We start from the raw sequence: 24,642 nt of genomic DNA on the forward strand, positions 1-24,642 counted from the left end.
CTTTTCGAACGTATTCCTGCAATGACCCTAGGCACTTAACCCTTTGCGATCCTATGTCTATAGTGTCTAGACATAGCATTTCGTTCCACCTCGTTCTATGTTGAGATAGTCCAGACAAAGAAATTCGTACGACAATGTGCAAAGTTTTTAGAGACACGCGAGAACATTTCTCGTAATATTAAGAATCCATGCGCATACATTTATGGAGAAACCATTTGTTTTTTCCCAATTGATGGATAAAATTACATTGCGGAGAGAAAACTGCTTGTATCAATCTTAATACCAAGTACATACGAAGGGTTCGAAAGCCGATTAGTGTAAGTTCCAATTTTCTCTGAAAACGAGTTAAGCGGTCCAAAAACCTCTTTGTCGTGGAAACTTTGAATCGATTAATTAAAATTAGTTACTCATTCGACGCGTCTAATTTACGCTTTGCTGTTTATTTGTCGTTTAGTTCCGCGAGAGGATCGTAATTCGATGATTTTGTTTTTCAAGGTGTGAAAGGGAATAGTTAAAATAGAGATATAAACAATTGGCAGTATGAATGCAACTTTGTGAAGTAACTCAATGATTTCAATTTTATTATTCTCTTAATTCTATTTTGTATAACCATAAATGAGCCGTTTATTTTGAAAGTGGCCTAACTCCATTTATACTTAAATCAAGATATTTACTATTGATAATGTCGGAAAGTAGTGATGAAGGTAATTTTAATTAATTAGTATTTACAAGTTAACCTCAGTTTTTGGACAATTGCGTTAGTTGAATAATTCTGATGGCGAATCAATAAACTGGTTAAAAATATGTTGGATGCGTTTTGTCAGAAATGAACCGTATAAAATTTTCTATAAGACATCAATGAATGAGAATGAAAATTTTAAAGTCCTGAATTTATTACCACATCAGGGTAGACCAAGAAAGTTCGAAAATATTGTATTGACACCACTGTAAAAAAATATCAGACAAATTACAACAGCAAAATTAAGGACATAACTGACCTATTACGATATATACCACCGGAACATCATGATTTCTTCAAATCCCTTTCACACGCACAAAATGTAGATGAGTAGTAAATTGTTTTGAAATAAATTTATGTTTGTAATTTTGTACGTTATGTAGTTAAAAAATGTTTTGAATCGCATAAATTATGTTTCCGAAGTGTTTTAAAGATATGTAAAATAAATTCAGTATTGTTTTTTTCAATTTGAAGCATCTTAAATTATGTTGAATGGACTTGGGCACCTTCAAATTTTATAATGAATCCGGTTGTTAATTTTGAAAGTGGCCTAACTCCATTCTTGATAAGAAAACGCATATTATTCACTTAATAATTGCCAGTATTTTAATAGGAACTATAAATTTAACACCCTTAGATACACTTAAGCAGTATGACTCATTAGTATCCTATACGTATATTTTAGTAGACTTAGGCCACTTTCAAAATAAACGGCTCAAATAGAGCTTGAATTTAGTTACGGTATGTCGCCGTAAGAAGATTAAAAAAAAAAATGAATTTTCGTCAACTATAGAAGTTTTCGGCCCCGTTTTGGGGATGATTTTCATCCTTTCGAAGCGGGTGTCGGTCGCTCAGAAAAAATATGTGTCAAATACGTTTTCGGGAACTATCTCGCTCACAAGTTTCATCAGAGTCTGGGAAATCGGTAAATTTTATTTGCAAAGGATGTTGCGCGAGCGATAACCGGGTCGTCGGGTGATAAAAAGAATCGGTCGATTTGTTTAAAGTTAAACGTGTCCCCGATCGTAATTCTGTTTTTTTCTGGCTGACTAGCCGGGGCTGATGGTACATTCATCGCCATAGAATTTGATTTCGCAGAAAACGATAAATATTCAAGGGCACACGGTCGAAACGCGCGCTCGCGCGCCTGTGCGGAACGTTTCATGGAATTTCAGCGGGCGAGAGTATTCTGCACTGTGACGGCGCGCGTATAGCGGCCGACTTCTCGACAATGAGTCAGAATGAATGATTTGCAAGCGTTGAAATGCATGAACGAGCAACCCGAGCGCGACGTCCGATTGGATGGCTGCCTCTCCGTAGTTGCGCCCTCGCCCTCCTCTACAAATTTATAGCTTCAAAGCGTCCCAATGCATCTACTCTGTGGCGTCAAATTGCTTTCCAGTGGTTTTTTAACATCCTACCCGCCGGTATCGCGGCAGTTTTACGTTTTATCTAATTATTGTATATTTCGCCCTCCGACGACGGTTTGTTGTTTGATCAGGGGTGCGCCGCGCGCGTCAGCCCTCTCTGCTTTTTTCCCGGTTCTCACGATACGAACGGATTAAAAAATTTTCTCGTTCGCGTGAAACGTCCCAACCCTCATATTTTTAGTTTTTTTTTTTAAATTTCTTCCCTCTTTCGTTTACGCTGGATTGGAAAAATTTCACTGGCAATTTGACCCATTTTTTTCCATTTTACGTTGCGTAATTAATGGGCCAGGAGACTCAAAAAATTAGGGGTGCATTCTAATTTGATCAATATTTTGTATTCTTTGGGATTTAGGAAAAAAAGACACTTTTGTGTTGTATGTTATCGCATGGTTTTAGCCTATAATTAAGAAGTGTGTACAATTTTTTTAATGTTGAAGATACAGTTGTTTCAGTTGCCCTTAAAACAAACAAAACTAACACAAACCATTTTGTTCAGAATGGACGCGGTTATGACCGGTACAAAAATTGTGCAAAATATATTGAAAAATAAAGCTGTTAAAGCTTTAAACCTGGCTTATCGATTTTCTGTTTTATTTTTTGTGTATAACAAACATTTGATTTTTAATCTTTTGTATAGAACCACGTACGCTGAAAATTTCCACCAAATTTGATGTAAATTGATTATCTGGAACCTGCGATATCATAGCAATTATTTTAAAAAATGTGTATAGCTTCATTAATTTTGCATATCCAGGAATATCCATCCGTAGAAATATTTTCGAGGGCATATTCTTTCAGAAAATAGAACAAACATTGATTTTTTTAAGGTTCTAAGTACTTATATACTTAAGTGGAGCAAGTTTGAAACTTGTTGAAGTTGCTTGTAAAGGAATTACTAGATTCCATGAAAATTAAAATTCATTACAATAATACTCTGCAAGACTTGAAGGGGTTTTAAAAGTCCGCAAAAACATAAAATATGGTCGGTTTTAATAAACAGTATTTCGAAGAAAAACGGGTATAAAGTTTTTTAACATAACATCTCACCGTGCGTTTCACTGGTGATTACGGAGTTATAATTTATTTTATAATACCCATTTCGATAACGAGACCATTTGTATGTTTATTATCTCTAAAACTTTAATCTATAAATGGACTGTAAAGTGCAGTTGCGCATTTTTTAAAAATAGAACTTAAAAATTGTTGTTTTTAATTTCCAATATGGTTTATGAATTTCGTTCCTCTGGCTATTCAATTACATACTTCAAGTATTCACGCATTGATAAAAAGTTAAAAAAAAAATGTTTAACGCGTGTCTATTATGCTCCAAAACTAAAACGAAAACAACATTTACTAGGTACTTGTTAACGCGTCCACTATCACAAATCACGTACACTATAAATGAAAAAAGCTTGTTTCTTATGAATTTTTTTCATTTATTTTCATAAATCAAGTTTTTTGTTTTGTTTTTTTTTTTAATATTAACGGCCTAATAATATTCAATTACAAAACCGATGTACCATATTAAAAGTACTCAGTCAGACTTTGTATTTACTCTATTTAATTTGTACATGATTGGAAGCATGCACTACATCGAATAACATTGCTACAAATAACAAATGATTTTATTAATATTTTATATTTTTTAATGGAAAGAAAGAAATGGAACCTTGAAATGCTACCACAAAAAGGGCAGAAAAAATGCCACGAAATCTCTGACGAGATCGCGTAAAGACCAATGTTTTTTAGTAATTTTTTATATAAGCTACTTTGCGTACCTCGATAAATTTTCGTTCCACGGGCGATGGCCGCCAAGGGGTTAATACGGTGGAGGTTTTCCGAAGACGAACGATAATTTTCCAGTTTACCTGTGTTTCATGAAATACGCTCCGCCCGTGAAATCACAGTGGATGCGGCAATTTGTTAGTTCATAGGTACTTAAATCCCGAAAGTGTGGGCGTAAAGCTGAGCACGGTTTCACGTGCGCGCGCGTTCGTTCGCTCACGCGTTTCTCTCTCTGTGTGTGTGCGTGTGTATGTGTTCGACACGTTCCACGTGCACGTAAATGGTCTACGCTCGAGCCGATGCCCCGCGAAATGCCGATCAATATCGCCAGTTTTCCATTCAGCTGATAATACTTCGGCTTTCGGAATACAGCGTTCAGTCTTATTGTAGAAGTTCGCTCGTTCGACTTAGTTCGCCAAGTAAAATTTTAGTTGTTCTCTCGCGTTAAATACTTAGCAAACCCCGGGACCCATTATACGTTAGTTCGATAACTTTCCCATTGCAGTTACGGTCGATCATTCGCGATTACAATGGTAACCAGGCAGCGTATATTAAACCCACGCATCGGTTCCAGCGATCACATCATCGACAAATTTTTGGAAACGTTTAGGATCGTTGAGTTTAAAAAAATCTTCGAACGGCACAAAAACAAATTTAATTCCCAGGCTTACGAACGTACGAGTTTCGGTGACGTTGCAGAATTAAATACTATTCGTTAAAAATCATTCGTTTTCATAGACTTCTTTTTTTATTTTCAAATATATTTTTTGGCAATATCGATGGTTTCGTAATGCTGGTTTTCTACACAGTTTTAATATTCAAAATTTCTAGAGTCTACAATACCCATTTTCACAAAATTGGTAACATTTTAGCTAAACTTCCCAGTTTTTGATATTCCCATTAAAATTACCGTATTGTTCGCATATTTTCAATGTCAAATTTTTGAAATTGTTTACCTTTATTAATTCTGTGATCAGATAGCAAAACCTGATGCGTTATTTTTTAAAGGCACAATTTCTTTTACTGTCTGCAGTAAAAAATATTTTTGAATCGTAGTTTAATCGATACATTCGTCTTACTTCTTCTATAAACGTGGTTCAATTAATTTTTCGAAAGATTGTCACGCTTTGAATAAAAAATACTCGATACGAGTACGGTTTTGCAAGTGGTGGCACTGGGTATATTGAAGTATAATGTATATTACGACGTTGGTAATCATCTATTGGGGTGATGCAAATGTCCCTCATAGTGCTATCAGATACATTAAAATGGGACAAGGTAATAACGTAAATTTTAACTCTGTATTATATAATTTATTTCATCGGGGGCTTTTTATGGGGACATCAAGTTTCTTGTTTAATAACTCTGAAGAATCAGTCATTTATTGTTTGGTCGAAGTATTACTGAATTTATGGTCGTGTAAATAACCAAGACATAATTTCTGTCCCGAAAGATAAGATAAAACTCGTGCGGTAAAGGGTTAATTAGTTTTCGTACAGTTTGACTTGAATCCTGCTGATTTTCTTAGCCAAGGTTGAAAGTGGTGGATTTCTATAACAGTGATCATTGTTTTCAAAGAACGTTTATTATGTTTCGACCGCACTTACTGGTTCTCGTCAAATAAGATATACAAGATAATATTTCCTCTGTGGTGTAAACCGTTGGGCGATGAATGTTGGCAGTGACTACTTTTTCTTGGTTGTGTTGTTAATAGGATCAACGTAACAAAATTACGAAGTGAGGACGGATTAAAAACAAAAAAAAAGAATGTGTAAGCACAGTGTGGCCACGAATATCGTGTGGTTGCCCATGAGATATTTTTGGATTTTCTCTGGATCTCTACTACGTGCGTAGAATAAATTTCATTCGAAAAACTTCATATAGACGAAACCATGTGACCACGTTAGGGCTGTATTAGCATCGACTGTGCCCCGAGCAAATACAAATATAACAGAATTTTTATAATGTGTACATAAACAAGAGTTATACAACCTAACAGACTAATGAGATTCATAGTCACGTGACTTTGGTTACCGTAGTTCCCCTTTAATTTGAACACAGTATACTATTTCTACAATAATAAACCACTAGTATCTATCGTTCAATCATTTCTTCACAGTTTTTTTAGTTACTTTCATGTTAGTCAAAAATAGAAATCGAAAAGCTACATTGTTATTGCCCTATCAAAAGTTTTCTACTTTTATTTTTAAATTTGAGATATCGAAGGGAAAGAATAATTTTAATTATCGTTCACGTCGCAATGTTTGTAATAACTTAAAAGCTGAAGTTTATCTATCCTTCGTTACTCGATACGTGTTTATCTAGATAAAAATTCTTGTTTCCGTTCGAGCATCGATTACTTGTACACCGTAAGAGGATCTAGGTTATTTAGCTATTTTGAAGGATACGTGTCATCGATTACGGTTAATAGAATCGTCAATAGGACCGGTTAGAAAAGTACAATACTTACGTCTTGAATGTTTTCTTGGTGAAATCAAAACTCCCGAGCCGGGTTTTACCTTTTTGTGACGTTTGACTCTTGCTAGCCTTTTAAGGAGATTGTCGGGTATGTATACTTCTATAGAATTGTGTTCTTTTGTGCTTGGGCATAAGGGGAAAGTACCTCGCAGGGAAAACCTCTGTTCCGGAGCTATAAAAGCCCGTGGCTTGCTTCCGATGGTAGATCCTTCCATCGATCTCCGTTTGCCACGGTTGACACGTATTTCATAGTAAAAGTCGCGACAGGTGTTAGACAATCACCGATTATCTCCGGTGTGTTGCGTTTCGGTCAAGGCATTCTGTCTGGAGCCTGATTTTATCGCCTGCACCAAGCTGCAGTGACTTACAGGTTTCTATGAGAAAATTAGTCTGAATTTTGCAATGATTCTTTAAATGAACACCAGACGTGATTCGTACATTGAACATTTCTCGTTCACATTTTTGTGTTCTTATTTATCACCACATTGTACGATTCAACTTTATTCTTGGTCAAACGATATCTTACGAATGTTCTGTTGTTTACATTCAAGATTCAGAAACGTAAAAATCCCTAGAGTGGGTCGAATACTCTCGTAAATACTCTTCTAACCCAGACGTGATTCGTAAATTGAACACTTCTCGTTCACAGTTTTGTGTTCTTATTTATCGCTACACTGTACGATTCAACTCTATTCTTGGTCAAACGATATCTTACAAATGTTGTTTACATTCAAGATTCAGAAACATAAAAGACCCTAGAGCGATTCGAACGCTCTTGTTAAACACGTGGTTGAATTATTTTCATTTTGACTTCATATCGTTTCAAATACTTCGGTTCAACGTACACGTTCATCGTGCTGACAATCATAAATCCAAGCGTTGTAACACTTTCGTTTTAGCCATTGTATCGTTGCTCGTTGTTGCCGCGATTCCGTTATGGCTCGCGATATTTGTAATGACCCGAAAGTCGACGTGCACGAGTGCAGACACCACCGGAACTTTTCTTGAAATTTAACGATGCAGACAAGCCAGTCGAGATCTGCCGTGAGACGACGGTGATGTACGCCAGATGCTCCGGAATGCAAGGGAGCATATGCAAAAACGAACGGAGAGAAATACTTACTCTTCTTGTTAGCAGGAAGACATCAAAACCGTTGAGGAATTTGTTCGAGGGTTTCGCCTATACAGATGCATGTATTCGCGCAGTGAATGAAGAAGACGTCTTTCTCTTCGTTGGTTGACTGGCTGAATTTCAAAGATTCCTCCAAAGAATTCCACTTTTTCGTACAATATTCCCACAGAATGCAAACGTTTCTTCGCGGTGACTGGCGACTGCATCCTTAAAAGTATTGAGAATTACGCTTTGTTATTGTAAAATATTGGCAATTAGAGCAAAAAAATATTTTACAACGTATCAGAAAAATTTTTAACGGGTCGGAAATGACCCGGCCTTAGCCTTCCGAAGGTTAAACTATTTTCAATGATTTTCGAAAATTACCGTCGTAATCGACGTATATTTCGAAATTCCCCTGGAATCTACATATTCGTAAAAGAACAAAGTTCCAACAGTATTAATAATCGGAAACGATACTGTGTCCGCCAAAATCCTTTTAGTTAATTCAATCGGTTCTAATTCCATTACAGCCGGCGACAACCTTTGAGCTTCTGGGGAGGGGGTGGGTCGTTTCCCATAGGTTCGTTCCGTTAATTTCACTATTCTCATTTTAATCCAAGCTCTCTACCAGTGTCGCGAAAAAAACCATCGAACGAGTGACTTTCCGCGCGCGTGGCGACGCCTGCTCGTTTCAACCCGAACGATCAGGCGCAACCGATCGAAAAGGATAAAAATCATTTTCCGCCGTCTCCCTCATTTTTGTTCCCGTACTCGGTCTCCTGTGGACGACACCGTCCGTGTATTAGCATGGTTATTCGGATCACTGGACTTTTACAATCGACCACAATCGCCCAGCCAGCCGTTCAGTTATGGTGGCGCTGCGTTTATAAATAGACGATGCCCGTAGGCGCAAAAGGTGGATGCGACGAAAATGAAACATCAGACTCCAGCCGCGATGTGTATCAAAGGGGTTTCCAAGCAGTAGCTTGGGGATGAAATTAACGTGTATTAGTTCATCCGCGTTGCAACGACCCCAATTACGAACCTGACGAAATGGTTTGACGTACCACGATGAAAGTTACCACGGATTAGTTGGGACACGCGACTAGATTATCTCGGGCAAATTTCATTCCTCCAAGAATGTTTGCTGGGTTTCTAGCGAGCGGTATTGGCGAGAATTTGCAGGGAAGTTTCCGTGTAATTGCCAGTTTGTGTAATTTATCGCGACCTCTCGCCGAACGTTGGCGAGTCTTTTGTTAGGAGGTACAGAGTGTTGCTGAAATAGGCGGGTAAACTTTAGGAGCATGTTCCACTCATCGTAAAAATGAAAAAGAGTCATATGAACCGCGGGGTCGGGAAACGCTTCCTTTCCGAGTTGGAATTACTTTTTATTTACGGGGGGGCACACTTTTGCAAGTACATTCTGTTTGAGAAATTGCTAGGAACGATTTCCTTCCGTCACCGTTCAACAGCACAAATTATAATATTCTAAACGTTGTTATACAGGGCGGGTTATTATACAGGATGTTCGGCCACCTCTGGGAAAAATTTTAATGGGAGATTCTAGAGACCAAAATAAGACGAAAATCAAGAATATCAATGTCTTGATTGAAGCTTCATTAAACAGTTATTGACGTTTAAAGTTCCATACTGATCGGAAAATTTTTCGGCGAAATTAAAAAATCTCAAATCGTTCTAAAAAAATTATTTTTGGTTGCGGGGGTCAATTACAATCATGTTTGGTCAATAGACGTACCCTCGAAATTCTAACCATTTTCGAGAAAAAATTCCTTACTGAAAATCTAATGTGAGGCCAGAAATGCTTCCTCGAAATTTCATGCGAATCTTTGAAATATCATAACTTCTGTACGGTTTGAAGGATTTTAATGTTTCAAAAGGCAAATAACGCGTATTTTATCGAAGAATATGTAAAAATTCTAACAATATTGAAAGAGTTGTTCCTTGACCCCGTAAAGTGAGAAAAATCCCATAAAAATGGTTCAATTTTCAAACAGCTGTAACTCCTACAATAGTGAATATATTTCAATGAAATTTTTTTCTGAAGTAGTGCTCATGGGTACCTACAAAAAATATTAGACAATATTTCTATACAGCGTCAAACAAATTTATTAAAAATGTAAAACGAATTTTTAAGAAATGTTTCAAATCATTCTGGAAAAATTATTTTTGATTGCAAGGGTCAATTACAATCATTTTTGGTGAATACATATACCCTCGAAATCCTGCGCACTTTCGAGAAAAAAATTCATGTAGGTGGACAAATTTTATTAGTAATTTTTAACAATAATTTTGTTAATAACATTTTAACGAAACCTCATTCAACAAATTGGTATTCTTGATTTTCGTCTTATTTTGGCCCCTAGAGTCTCCCATTAAATTTTTCCCATGGGTGAACGAACACCCTGTATATGCCCATCCAGGTTTACAGTTATTATTACGCTTTGCGAAAAATGTGTCACTCGAAATCAAATGATTTCGAGAGGGGAATATTTTGGTGATACTAGCTTCTTTGTTGGTGGATGTTATAGAGGACATATGAAGATCATCATCGATTTTTTATTGCATCAAGCGATGCACCTTGATATTCTTTACAAAAAAGTATTAATCTATTTATATTAAAAAATCGTTCGTTTAGGAGATATTTTAATTTTAATGTCGCTACGAAATCATGACTCTCTGGTCAATATTATGAATTGAATGCATATTACGCGACACTTTCTGCATCGATAACACTTGTCCTCTTAATGCTTTTGTTTTATTCAATGGTATAATGTCAGAGATCGCATCATCACCGAGTGTATTAAAATAACAGATACATTACACAATGTCAGTGAATCATTACAAAATTAACAAAGGAGCCATGATTTCCTAACAAAATTAAAATATCTGATAAACTAATGATTTTTTAACATAACTAGGTTAGCACTTTTGTAAAGAATATCAAGGTGCATCACCTGCAATAAGGTATATGATTTCACTGCAAAAATCGATGATGACCTTCATAACTCTTCTACAACGTCCATCTACAAGAACGTAGAAACCATTCAACTTCATTTGAAACTTTTTTTTATATGGCAATACATGGTGATCTACCTCTGTATATTTGTTTATAATAAAGTTATCGATAGATTGCTTTTTAATATATTAAAACACGTATTTTAGTTCCGGTAAAACTCCATTTATGTGAATCCAAGGGAGGGCAAACAGTTCTTATTAACCGGTTTATTACCCCCTTCCCCTTACTTTTAACTTTCAATTACTAGTTTTAAAACTCTTGTTTGGACTTAATTTTTCATTTAATTGTAATCTGTTCGTACATCCAAACGAGAACAAAAAGTTGTGCTACCTGCATACAAAACTTATCGAGCTACAGATACATCTTTACACCGAAATCTCTTGGAAATGTTGAAGAAAAATGTAGAAAAAGTGTTAGAGTTTCTAATTATTCACAAGTATTGTGAAGAAAAATATAAATAATTTACCAACGATGTAACATAGCGGATTAAAAAAGTTCCAGCTGACTGTTCGGGGTTTAAAGTATTCATTGAAAAAGGGTTAATATTAATTCGTAATATCTATTGTTGGATCGCGGTTAGTATCGGAAGTAGATACGTCGAGACGCGTGTGCATTACCGAATCTCGATATAGACGTCAAGAACGTTCTTTCGTGGCACGGAGAGAACACGGCGGCGACGACAACGACGACGATCACGAAAAGCCTGTGTGAGAGATATTGATTTGGTCGTCCCTCTTTTTCTGCGGTAGTCACGTGAAAGAAGTGGACGAAGCTCGAAGCCGCATTCGTGCACGTATATCGATTCGACCGAGAGAGGCGAACAGAGTCTTTCGAGCACGCGAAAAAACCAGTCACGCGAAAAAGATACGTACATTCACGGAAGTCTATGTTAATTCTGTTTGTACTGTGCCTTTTTTCCCAACACAACAATCATTTATAAGATTGTTTACCGCGGGTATGTGTCAACCTCATTTTGGCTCGAGGGTCAATTTGCTACCTCGTCGTGAACCACTGATATACACTGCCATTCATAAATACTGATCCTGCACTTCAAATTAATCATTCTGCAGATCGTATTGTTTTTGCAAATCAAGTTTTGGGACTACCTTGTAGTATAATATCCGTATAATGTCGTATAATTTTCTGCAAAACTAAAATTTTGATTTTAAACTTTGTTTCAGTACTTATTTTTGTGATCTTGCTAAAATTTACAAATCCTATTCAAACATAGAGTTAATTTTTGTAGTAATTTGGCAGTCAGTGTTAAAAGTGAAGTGATACGCCATTTTGTTAGCTTTTTGTGATTGTATTCGTAATTAGCTAGCACCCAAAACGTGACTCGGTACTTTCAATGTTAAATAAATACTATCACATACATGGAACAAAATTTTCATTTATTAGAATTATAATTAAATATTTTTATTAGAATGGCTTAAGGAAATAAATTTGTAGAAAAACTTGATTTGCAAGAGGGTGAATATGATATGCAAAGGGGTTAATTTGAAGAGCGAAACGTATATTAGGAAACTTGGCCAAAACGATGTCAATCTTTGGACTGCTGTAACTTCGTCGAAAGAAGTCATACAATAACTTTCCTAGTATTATTTTAAAGGCTGCACCTTCCACTTTCTAAGAAGTGAGTGCGAAAGCGAAAAGGGTGTCATTGTAAAACGATGTTTCGCATTCAAACGTTCTTCGAAAATTTTTACTTATTCGAAGCCACGATCGAACAAAAAATATAGAATTTTAATGGCATCCAAAAAAAAAAAACAGAAAGTTGTAACAGAATTGAAAAAGATATTAGTTGTTTCTTGTTACTTCGAGGCAGATTCCAGCCATTCGTTGCAATGAAACGAATCTTTCTTATTGTCTTGTTATCAGTAGCGTTTAATTACATAAGAAGTCATATCTTCGGTGGAAGTAATCTACTGTAATGTGATTCATAAACGTGCTGATAACAAATCGAGAGCGATCAATTCTATTTCCATGGCTTATATTTCAATACTTATTAATTTTAAAACGTACAATTATTAAAACATGTTTATTTCATTAAATACGCCTCTGAAAGTTTTAAAAACAGATTTCCTTAACCACTTTTTACGATTATTTTAATTAAAAATGCGATTATTCCGTAGCAGGGATAGATCGAATAATTTGAGAAATATGAGAACACGAGTTTATTTGTACCGTTTACGGACAAATGTAAAAAATTGTAACATTTGCAAATTGACTATATCAAAATTAATTACAGTTAACGATGGACGTCTGTATACACATTCACTCAAAAGTATTTTATCATGCTCCGGGTACAACAAATATTTATTTAAGGCTCGCGCGTGCCTTTGTTTGGAAAGTGCTCATGCAAACTAGTGTTTTTTAATCTTTTTACCGCCCGTAACAAAGTTCTGAATTTTATTTGCTCTGTGGGTTCAACCTCATTTAAACTGTTTGTTGGTAGAAGTAAGAGTCGAGTTATTCTTTACTTATGTTTAGTAATATCTAACAAAGCACACAAATATAAAATCTGCGATAAATTACAATAATATAAAACATATAATAATGTACGAAAATACGATAACACGCATAATTGTGATTATGCCACAATGGTGCAATTGTTCAATAGAATTCTTATAATAATAGATTTTGATTTGAAAATCACAAGAAAAAGAAAACTCCTTTATTTTTCCTATACTCAGGGAGCAGATACTATCCGTTCGAAAATTTCTAAACCCTTTTTTCAAAACAAATATCAACAGTTGGATCGAGGACGGTTTCGGTCACTTCTGACCCTCGCTTCAGATTTCTATTTTCATATTAAAACATATATATTTATAAATTCACGGTTCGTCTGACGATGACAGTATACGGGTAAAAATTGATTCGAACTAACAGTCTAAATTTTATTTCAAGTTATGTAGACAACTAATCTAAATTGTCGCCCCTCCCCCACTCCTCTCGTAGTTAAGAGAGTAACGTCGAATCGTTTTACGGGCGTATTCCGGCGATTTCTGGCGTGTTTGGGAAATCCTCGTGGAAACGACGAGCGTTCCGACTGAAAACGTTTTTCTTTCCGGTATTTTCTAGTGCGTTGAGCGCGCGCATACGTCCCCATAACTCTTGCCAGGTAACATGAGAAACGAGTCGAGCGCCTCGGGTTCGCTTTTCGTAAGCGGCTTACTTGCGCGACGGAAAATTGTACTAGTACCCCCCCGCGCCCCTACCCTCTTTCGGTCGTTTCTTTTTCTTTAGCTTAACTGTCTCTGGGCTCGCGCATAAAACGCATACTCGAACGTGGACTTGTGCAAGTGCATGCGTATTCTTCGAAGTATTTTCTCTCGATTTTATCTGCGGAGTTTGTCGCCCCGGGTCCACCGACGCTTTCCACGCGTCGGTGTGTTTTTGCTTTTCATGAGTAAGAGTAGTTTTTCACCGCTTAACGTGTGTGTGCACCAGTATCTGCTAGAATTATGGCATTTATTTCGGTGCGACACTTCGGAGTTTGCTTAAATTGGGATACGTCAACCATTACACTTAGACGACTGGGTATGTGTAGGAATTAAGTGATTGGTTGAGCACTTGCGCGGGAGAGTGAAGTTGAACGTAGCCCTCTGGTGGCCAGCGCGGAAAGTGTTGCCACAAGTTATTCATAGGAAGCGTTGTATCAATAAATTTTCACGTCTTTGTAGAAGTTCGTTGAAAGTAACTTCTGAATTTAAATACCTTCCGAATTTTTAGCTAAAATTAAACTTGAATACGCAAGAATAATATTTTGAGTAAATTTTGCCTTTGCGAATGTTCGAAACACGGTTTATGTATTTTAAAGACCGGTGGACTGTCTAAACTTTTGAGCGACAGTGTACTTCCGGTATTCGTAGCGACGACTAATGTATTTACTTTTGATGTGATATCACACGTGCTAAAATCTAAAATTGCAACGTGTTCGTATAGTCCGTCACTGTGTACGTCGCGCGCAGAGGCGGCACGCTTTGAAGCAGCATTAACTTCAATTAATTTTCATATGGTTAATTTTAAAGTGTCACTTTTCTTGAAAGCTGATACGTAAAGTGGGCAAATGGAGCTATATTCTCAATTCCATTTAACTCTTTAAATGTTACTCAGCTATAGATATTTCTTTTTAAACAATCGTACAAAAAATTATTACAAAGATTGCGTTTTAAATGTTTTTGAAGAGTTCAACGATTCTAATTTATTAGGGGGAAAATTAGCATTATTTTTTAGACAGTTACACATAATAAAATTAACAATTTTCAAACGTTTCTAAAATCCTTCGAGCAGACAACGTATCTCAATTTCAACAAAATCCAAAACGTTGTTTTAAAAAGTGTCCGATTTTTGCCCGATATTCTCACCAAATTTAAATAGATATGCATCTTGCGTATTATTTTAGCACTGTTTGTTTATTAACACGTTGACTGTATCTGGAATTGTAAATACGACGCAAACCTTTAGATTCTTTTTATAACCGTTTACATTTATTTTTGTTTGTTGCCATTTATAAAAATTAAGTTGATCTCGATTTTTTATTTACAAAATAATAATTTTTATAAACTGAATATTTTGTTGTGTAGAGCGGGCAGGAAACCGCTAAACTTTTCTTCGGAACAATTTTTTCTCAGATTAACAGAAGTGCTCGAAAAAAAATGTGTTCAATAATAATTCTCTCATATTGTGCACATGCTTTGCGGTAAAATATTGGCTTTTGACATTTTGCAAGATAAATTGATTTTTGCACAGTCCGAAAACTAGTTTTATGGAAAATGCCCGTTTTCCAAAATATTATTTTCTACGATTTATATTCATAATAAGGACGAATAACAACTAGAACGTCGCTTGGGTGGAAGAAGAATCGTTTCATTTCGTAACAATTAGAAGAACGATCCTATGCCAATAATAACGTTTAACCCTTTTATTGCCGAGTGAAAAACGGGTGCCTATGCGAAGAATACCGAGCCAATTTGACGAGTTTGTTATGGTTAGAGAAAAAGCTCATAAAAACCAAACTAAGAATGATATTTATAAAATTCAAAAAGCAGCATATTACGAAATAAAGAAAGAATAAAGTAATGGCAATTGCATTTCAATATTTATTGCAAATCATATAAATAACATAATTCTAAAATATGATAAAAAACATAGAAACAAGTTTCTCTTCTACAAACAATATTTACACATAAGAATAATCATTGTTTGTTCACAGTTTTATGTAGGTCACGTAGCATAAAGTATAAGTATTTGATTTTCAATGATTTTTTAATAAATAATCAATTCAAAATATGATGAGGCTTTGTTAAAGAGTTATTAACGTTTAAAGTGGAGCGCGTACTGAATTTTTTTCTCGAAAACGCGCAGGATTTCGAGGGTATGTCTATTCACCAAAAATGATTGTGATTGACTCCCACAACCGAAAATAATTTTTCCAGAACAATTTGCAATTTTTTTCCCCCGTTGAAAAATTTCACACCTTCTCCAATTTTTTTCTAGAAAGTGGGTAGGAATTCAGGGGTATGTGTATTCACAAAAAATGATTGAAATTGACCCCCGCAACCGAAAATAATTTTTTTTCGTCGAAAAATTTAGTCACCTAATTAGATTTTCGGTAAGGAATTTTTTTCTCAAAAATGCGTAGGATTTCGGGGGTATGTGTAATGATAAAAAATGATTGTAATTGACCCCTGCAACTAAATATAATTTTTTTAGTGTGATTTTAAATATTTTAATTTCACCTAAAAAGTTCAGTACCTACTCGAATTTTTTTCTCGAAAGTGGGTAGGATTTCGGAGATATGTGTATTTACCAAAAATGATTGTAATTGACCCCTGCAATCGAAGATAATTTTTCCAGAGCGGTTTGAAATTTTTTAATTTAATTGTTAATAACTTTTTAACGAGGCCTCAGTCAAGAAACTGATATTCTTCATTTTCGTCTTATTTTGGCCTCTAGAATCTCCTATTAAAATTTTTCCCAGTGTTGGCCGAACACCCTGTATAATATGACGACTCCAGAATACATACGTTTCCACCACAAAGTAGTGTTGAGTTGTTGGTTCGCCCGAGCGAAAAAAGCTTCTAGGGCAAAGGGTTAAACCCAAAAATAATTTTTTAAATGCTTTTGCAATAAAATTAGACCCTTTATAATGTTTTACAAATTTTTTTTGAGACAGAGCTTTCTCCTAATGCGAAGAATAAGACACCATCGCATACGCATCGATATATCGTCGTTCGGCTCTAAAAGGGTTAAATGCTTGTCACAAATTTTAGAACGATACTGCCTGTTACCATAAGGAAAATTATTATATTTTTGGAATCCTCTAATAATAAAATAAATTTCTATTCAAGTCCCAATTATCTTTTTCATACAAAAATATTCATTCGCATAAATATCCGTAGTCCCTAGTAATCAGAGAAAAGTTTCAGAGTGCAAAGGGTTAAACTTGACGGACGCCGCTTAAACGGAAAGTTTAGCGTCCGTCCCCAGAGACCCACATACCCGTTCGACGGGTTAACTCGAACTTTGTACCGTGCCGTCTAATCCGATTGATTTACGTATTTTTTTCGGGAAGTGACGTACCCGAATAAGAAAAAGCCGAAAGCATTTCTCGTTTCGAATCCTCGATACCACCCACGCCTTTTCACATACTCGATTAAGCGTGCTTGCATTGGTAGTCCTGCGCTTTATTTTCTACTTTACCTTTCGCCCGTTCGCGGCCTCTGCTTGATCGTTCACTCACACTCGAGCCCGAATCCCCCTCTCCCTCTCTTCCTCTCTATCTCTCTGTCTCTTTTGCGAAGCTAAAACCTTTCATCGAGTCTAGTCACCCGCCCTCCCCCCTCCCATTCGACAAGCAACCCCGAAACAAGAAGCATTTTAAGCCTTTGCATCCGCAGTAACGCGAGTTTTCGCTTTTGGTATGTTTCCAGAACAGCAGAATCCGGAGTTCGACCGCGGGAGGAACCAGGAGTGCGCCGAATAAATGACGTAAATCCGAGGAACGGAAACGCAACGTCACTCGCTAACTCGCAATCCCCCTCTCCCTCCGCCAGCGAACCCGAACCTTTCCCTCTCGCTCACTCTCTTTCGCCGTGTTCACGTTTTCCACCCACCCTCTCTCGTCTTTTCGGACGCGACCCCCCTCCGGACCTAAGCCCCGATCCACGACCCCGACGCAACCGGGACCTTCGCCCTCGCCTCTTTACCCGCTTTGTCGTCTACCGCCTTCTCGCGCTTACTCTCTCACTCTCTCTGTTTCACTCTAACCGCGCCCCTACTTCTTTTCTGCGGTGAAAACAAGAAGAAGAAGAAAAAAAAAAGAAAGAAGAAATCCATCCCTTCCAATCCGTGTCTCTCGTCCCTGCGAAAGGATACAGGCTCTTAGGGTCACCTTTCCAAGATTCGAGAGGTCACTTTCTGTCTCCGTTCTCTTACGGTCCAAGTCGATCCTACCGTCCTCGTCCAAGTAGACTCTCTACACAACCGAGGCCGCGCGTTAGCTTCAGAACCGGCTTGAAGGACACCACGACCGGCTTTTTGAGACTCACACATATACATACATACGCGTACACACGTAAAATAAAACTCCAACGCAACAGCAGCAGCAACAGCAGCAGCAGCAGCAACAAACAGCAGCTATATTATCGATAAAGGAAACAAACCTGCGCCTAGAGCACACATATACTCACACTCGTGGTCGACGTTTAGCTTCGAAGGCTTTCAAGCTTTGCCCAACTACTACGCCTCTGGTTGCTGCTACGTGTGCCCTTCTAAACCTGTCCGAGCGCATCGCGCGAAGATAACAAGGAGGATAAACAGAGAAGTTGAAGTTCGATAGAAAGAACCGTGACGCTGTCCAGAAGGAACGAAAAGCCACGGTCCCGTGACAGAAGCCCCCGCAGCAACGCCTAAAATCGTAACACATCGGAGCCTAATTCGCTGTCGAATACGTTTTGCCTCTTTACCTCTTCACTTTTTCTTTCTCGGTGAAATCTCCTTCGCTCTTCCGTCGTTTGCGACCGCCTGCCGCCGCTGAGTAACCCCGCCGCCTACACGAACCCCACGTTAAGTATCGCCGAGCTGGTTGAGCATCGTCACCTTCGAGGCTAGTTGGAATTGAAAAGAAAATTAAAGGAAGCTCTCTTTCTCTCTTTCGCTAACCGCTAGTTTGGCAAAAAAAAAACGTAAAACACGATACTGTTGCACTGGTCCCCTCTGCACGATTAACAATAAAGAGCAACGAGGCGATATATTAACGGGGCAATCACGGTCTAAATATATAGTTTAGAAATTGTGCGTACTGGCGCTGACAATCGCGAGCCTCTCACACGGGTGTTCGATAATACGCGACAACGAATAACTAGGCGAGGTAAAGAAGAATAGCGACGGGTACGCCTCGCGGTCGAGGATTTTGAATAGTAGTCTTTGTTCGTCGTCGTCCGGTTACGCGTGTTTTATGCTTCGTCTACACGGAAGATTCGAGCTCTGGAAGACCATCAGCTTGTCACGGGACGCGTTCATGGAACAATAAGACGATCGCACGCTACTCAAAGAAATCTTCTTGCGAAAGGTATCACTATTTATCATAGTATCACAGCTCGAGGCACTTACGGGATTTCGACGAGGGACGTTCGGATCGACACGTGTGAATGGTGCGAATGCGATTCGATGCGATCGTATTGGGTTGTAACGGACCAACTACACGCGCGGACGATGCTCTTAATCGCTTAAAATGGCTCCACCTGCGCCGAGATTAAGACCGAACGACGGCAATTAACTTTCATCGCGTGTTTCACACTCAAACGTTCCCGTTCCTCCGACATATATTCGATACAAATAGAACTCAACATTCGTTATTACTATTTTTACAATAATTATCTGGAAACATGTCTATTCGTTTAAATATGACGCTAAATCGTTTGAACAGTGTATTGTCATTAATGCTAAATTTACGGAATCCGGACTTCAGATTTCATGCATAAAATTGCAGTAATTTATGTTGATTTTAATTGATGCAGCAATGTACTGTGCGTACTCGAGAAGTTGGCTAGCGGGACGGTGCAGGGAACAGTGGAGTACTTGACTTGCTCCGCCCATCCCCCCTCTCGCGGACGCACAGTACATATTCTACTTAAAGAAGAAATACACTTGAATATACCAATACAATCTACGTAAATTTAGCGTTAAGGGATATTCTAGTGTAAAACGCGTATTTTTCGGTCATTTATAATAATTTTTTTTTTTACACATATCGATACTTATAAAATACGAGCAAATTTCTAATCGGTTTCTATTGAAATGAAAAATGAAAATAGATTCTTAATTACAAGATTGACTATACCAGGTAGTAAAAGAAGAAAGTCGAATATTTTAAAATACGACAATACGTCAAAGTCTAATTATCGATTTTTTAAATACACATTTCTTCCAAATCTAGTAAAACGTGTTAAAAAATAATTTAAAAGCTTCATCCTGCTTCTTTTAGTATCTTTTTATTCGCTAAATTTGTCGCTGAATTATCGTAATGAACCACGTAGTTTGTTGAATTTTCTGAAACACATTATCGTTAACAGCTATACAATACAAACGACGAATACACAGGTTATGACGTGGGAACACAATAAAAATAGTTTATTCGCGAATATGGACATCTTTTCATTTACGCCGATACTTCGTCTATCGATAGTAGAAAAATACGTTCGAACGTATTATTTTTCTGCCGCGTCAGGAATAATTGGAACGGTGCATTTTGAGGGTTAATAAAAAATTTGTTAGGCGTTACGGCCCAATATTGCGCGTGTGCGAATGAGAGATTCCGAGTGGAGGTGCTAAACGTTTGAAAAGAATCGTTCTGAAAACTAGAACTCGAAAAATTCGAACGATTCGAAAGAAACCGAATCATATCACGTAGTATTTCGAATTATCCACATACCTGTATCCTATTTTGTACGATCTACATCCTACAATTCAGTCATTCGTATGTTTCGAGATCTCGGATCGATTTGGTTCGAATTTCGAACGTTGTAACGCCTCTACACTCCTGTTCAGCGAGACTTGGCAGAAAATACAAACAAGTAACAAAGCAAATTAATCATACACAGGATGTTCTGGCAATGAGAGAATAAATCAAAAATATAGAATAATACTTGTTCGTACGACGTTTTGTTTTCGAAAACATCAAGCTTGACAATTTATCGAGTACTAACTGTAATTTTTTAATTACGTTTCTACTATTTATAAAGATGGACAATGTTGACAAAATCTGCTTCCTGCGAGTGCTGCTATCATTCTTCCTATCGATTTTTATTATTAGACCTTGAAAGAACTTGAAAATAACATATTTGTGAAAAACGTTATTCTTCTTCATTAAATCATCCCTGCTCACATACGTAACATTATAGTATAATAGCAAGGGCAATAGTACAGTCGTTAGTAAGCAAATAATAATATTGTCCACGTTTATAAATAGAATAGAAGTCTGATAATTCAAAATCAGTTTTCTCTAAATCGAAGCGTCGTATGTATAATTTTATTCTGCACTTTCGACTTATTTTTTTACGCGGAATTACTACGATCGACGCATAAATACAGCCACTTCTCGTTGAACGAATTCTACCAGTAATCCACTGTTGAATTTCGTGAAATTCGGGACCCAGCAGTGATATTTTCGCGTGCAGGGTAGCGCGTTTCCTCTTCTTTTCGTACAATCGATTCTCTTGCCTTCTCTGCTGGGTCAGGCTTCACCCAGTTGTAGATAGATCGTGAAAATTCAACCGTACATTACTGTGGTTCCGAGCGGTTCCGTCGCGGATCGGCGTGGAAGAGCAGTTAGAGAACGAGAGCAAGAGAGAGTCTTTGGCTGGATGAAATTCCCGAAAGTGCCGATGAGCAGAGGACCGGTTTGAATAAACCAAAACGCTTATATCCCTTGGCAAGATCAGCCGGTGCGAGTGAACGCGAACAAACAGGCTACGCCGAGAACATCCAGTGGAGGAAGAGGATAAATTAAAGTCGGTGTAAAGCCGGGCTTGTATACCCCCTCTCCCCCCCCTAAGGAGGAAGTTCCTTGGTCTTCCAGGAGTGGAAGTATGGCAATGGTCAACATGAATAACCTACTGAACGGCAAGGATTCCCGGTGGCTGCAGCTAGAGGTTTGCAGAGAGTTCCAGCGCAACAAGTGCACCAGGCCCGACACGGAGTGCAAGTTCGCTCATCCGCCAGCTAACGTCGAGGTGCAGAACGGACGGGTCACTGCTTGCTACGACAGTATCAAGGTAACAAACCATTGTATAATCGAGTACATAGTCTGTTCGCCCTTTGCGCGACGGTCAAACATTTTCTCCAGTTAACCCTCGCACGGTGGATGCGGGGTCATTTTGACCCAACAGCTTATTTCTTGTTCTTTGTTCGAGTCCACGTTCCTCGAGAAATACGTGTAATCCAAAAACCATCCGCCATTCGAGGGTTAATCGTTCGTGTTTACTAGTGAATAATAACAAAGGTTTTATAATTAGGCATAATAGTAAATTTTTAGTTTTTTTTTTTTAAATATTTTCGACATAAAGCTCCAGGACCCATTCTTTTCCTCTTGCATTTTCCTTCTTAATCTTTATATTTTTCTTGCGGACCTGGAGTAGATATATGCAATGTTATATAAACGTTGCTAGCACTTTTTTTTATTGCTGATCGTTTCGCGTCAAATCATTTAGTTTCTTCGACGACAGAGATTTTGTTTGACATGGTGGTTATTTGTAACTGACATTTTCAATTTACATTGTATTCCAATATTATTTACGATGGAAGAATTCTAATTTTAAGTTAATTTTCAGTTCAGTTCAGAAGGGGAGGTAGTTAAGTCATCATTGTAATTTATGTTTTTAATAATTTTTCGAAAATAGTAAAATAATGATGGGGTGTAACATACTTCAGCGTGAAAACGATCCTCGTTGTCGGGGGACGTAATTTATGTAAAATTTTATAGTTTTATTATAGAAACTTCGAAGTCCCAGAAAATAGTTTTCTCTGCTACTTTAACGTTTTTCGGAGGAAACAAATTATTATAAATTCCTTTGTTCAGGCAGTCTCGATGTAGGATCGACTGGAATGCAATATCTAGAGTCTAGACATAGGATCGCAAGGGGTTAATATATATTTTAATACAAGAGTTTCTATAAAATCAATTTTCTTGGGTCTTCGGGGCAATACAGTATCTGGTCTAAGAACCCTAGTTTAAATGAGTGCGTTGTCAATGTATCAGTCTCGTATGTAGGCCCTCTTCAGGGTATATACAGTTTAATAAATCAAGCAATAAGAATATATAATTGCACGATGAGAATAGAAGAGTAGTCAAGAGTAGAAAAAAAGAAAATGAAACGTAGTTTTATCTTGATCCTTGACTCCAAAATTATTATTTTGTATCATATTCTGATACTTTCATGTTTAGAATTTTATATAAAAAATTAAAAAAAAATGTTAAAGTAGTGTAATCGTGTATCTCGTACATAATAAAGACAGTCAGGTGCTCTTTATCTTTAATAGTTTTGTTACTAGAAATACAATTTAACATTTAAAGTTCCAAGTAATTTATTCTCGCGAAGGATCGAAAAAAGTAAGGGTTGAGAAAAACGATAAAATTTAATTCGCCGGCGCACTATGAAAGCGTTTATTATTTATAGGCGAAAAGCATAAGGATTTTAAAAGAATTTCGTTCCTTTAACGCTCGGGTTCAATTTCGCGAACGTTATCGGTAAAAGTTTTATTAATATTCATCCGGGGAACTTTCAATTTCGCGTAACAAATAGGGAACATTGGTCCGCCTTTAATAAAGCCGTTGTCGCATAAATTTCTCCGAGTCGTTTCCCCGGAACGAGAAGAGCAAACACGCGCGTGTACACGTAGAAAGGAGCGCGATTAAGCGGCAGGAATGAAAAAAGATACCGAGCCTGGGCGCGGCCTGCCGTACGAATTTTTCCGTTCGAACAGAGATATTGAATTCGAGAATTGAATTTGCAGTTATTAATAGTGACAATTATTCAACTCGACGGGGGAGATGGAAAGCCGGTCGATAAGTTTGATGAATCAGTGCTGACTCGCGAGGATGGGGGAGGGAGGGGGGTAGTTTACGTAAAAATTAGAAAAGCTTATCGTTGGTATTCCGAGAGTTTCCGGAGACGTTACTGCCCGACCCAGGAGAGCATAAGCGCGATTAGATAAAATGTTACGATCGGGGCGCGGCACTCCAATATAATCGGGCATCGATATTTCTTCGAGATGGCGTTTCGGGATTCGTCGGTGTATTGGGTTTTATCGTTAAATCTGGTGCATGGCGCAAAGGCGAAAACGCGACAGGATCTACCACTATGCAACTAGAACAATTAATTCTCAAGTTGAGACGTCGAGGGAAATAAATTTGGATAGGATTTGTGGATTTTAGCAAGGTTACAAAAATGAGTATCGAAATTTTTACGTAGTTTGCAATGGTCTGAGATTGAAATTTTATTCCAGAATATTACACGGTTTCGATTTATCAGTGAAAATATTAAAGATTGTGAATTTAATACGAAATGAGAGACGGCGGTTGTCTTGACGCCTTGGATTGGCTAAGAGGTAGTCGAAAAATCGTGAACGTCGCCGCCGCTATTGCCTACCTCCGAGAACTCGACTTAAATGAATTCTACTTTACAGCGTGCGAACACGGATGAAAGGACGAGACGAAATCAGGTTCCTATCGAGTTAGTCGCCTCCATCCTCTTTGCTCGTAAAATTAAGTTCGGTCGGACGATTAAACGGTTAAATTATTTTCGCTGTTCGTCGCCGTGACGATAGAGAGTCGTATACTGCGTACGACGACGACGTACGTCAACGTCGACAATGATGCATTTGTCGGTATGTGAGCCGAGCCACGGTGCCGAGACCGTCGTTTAATTCTGGAAGCTATTAATGTCGTGGAGACCTGGCTGAAAGGCTGCGTTGTCCGTCGATCCTCGGCCATCTCTTTGCCTCGTTTGCTCCTCGCACGTTCTTACTCAATAGTGGTACTCGTTACGTTTAA

At 37.6% G+C, this 24,642-nt stretch overlaps 1 protein-coding gene across 10 annotated transcripts in view; it reads left to right on the forward strand.

The window, feature by feature from the left end:
* LOC122400162 (mastermind-like protein 2) overlaps positions 1–24,642 on the forward strand; it is a 576,033-nt gene that overhangs the window by 13,077 nt on the left and 538,314 nt on the right. For 9 of the 10 annotated variants that reach the window (XM_043401463.1, XM_043401465.1, XM_043401466.1 and 6 more), the window contains exons 2-3: positions 17,522–19,161; positions 21,533–21,865. The exons of the other annotated variant lie outside the window; for it this stretch is intronic. In XM_043401463.1, the coding sequence (XP_043257398.1) occupies positions 21,680–21,865 (186 nt within the window). In that variant the 5' untranslated portion in view covers positions 17,522–19,161; positions 21,533–21,679. The remainder of the gene's footprint in view (positions 1–17,521; positions 19,162–21,532; positions 21,866–24,642) is intronic. 10 annotated transcript variants of the gene reach the window in all.

This window comes from Colletes gigas, unplaced genomic scaffold (genome assembly GCF_013123115.1).
Source record: "Colletes gigas isolate AHSC1104 unplaced genomic scaffold, ASM1312311v1 Colletes_gigas_Sc00016, whole genome shotgun sequence".
Taxonomy (NCBI): Eukaryota; Metazoa; Arthropoda; class Insecta; order Hymenoptera; family Colletidae; genus Colletes; species Colletes gigas.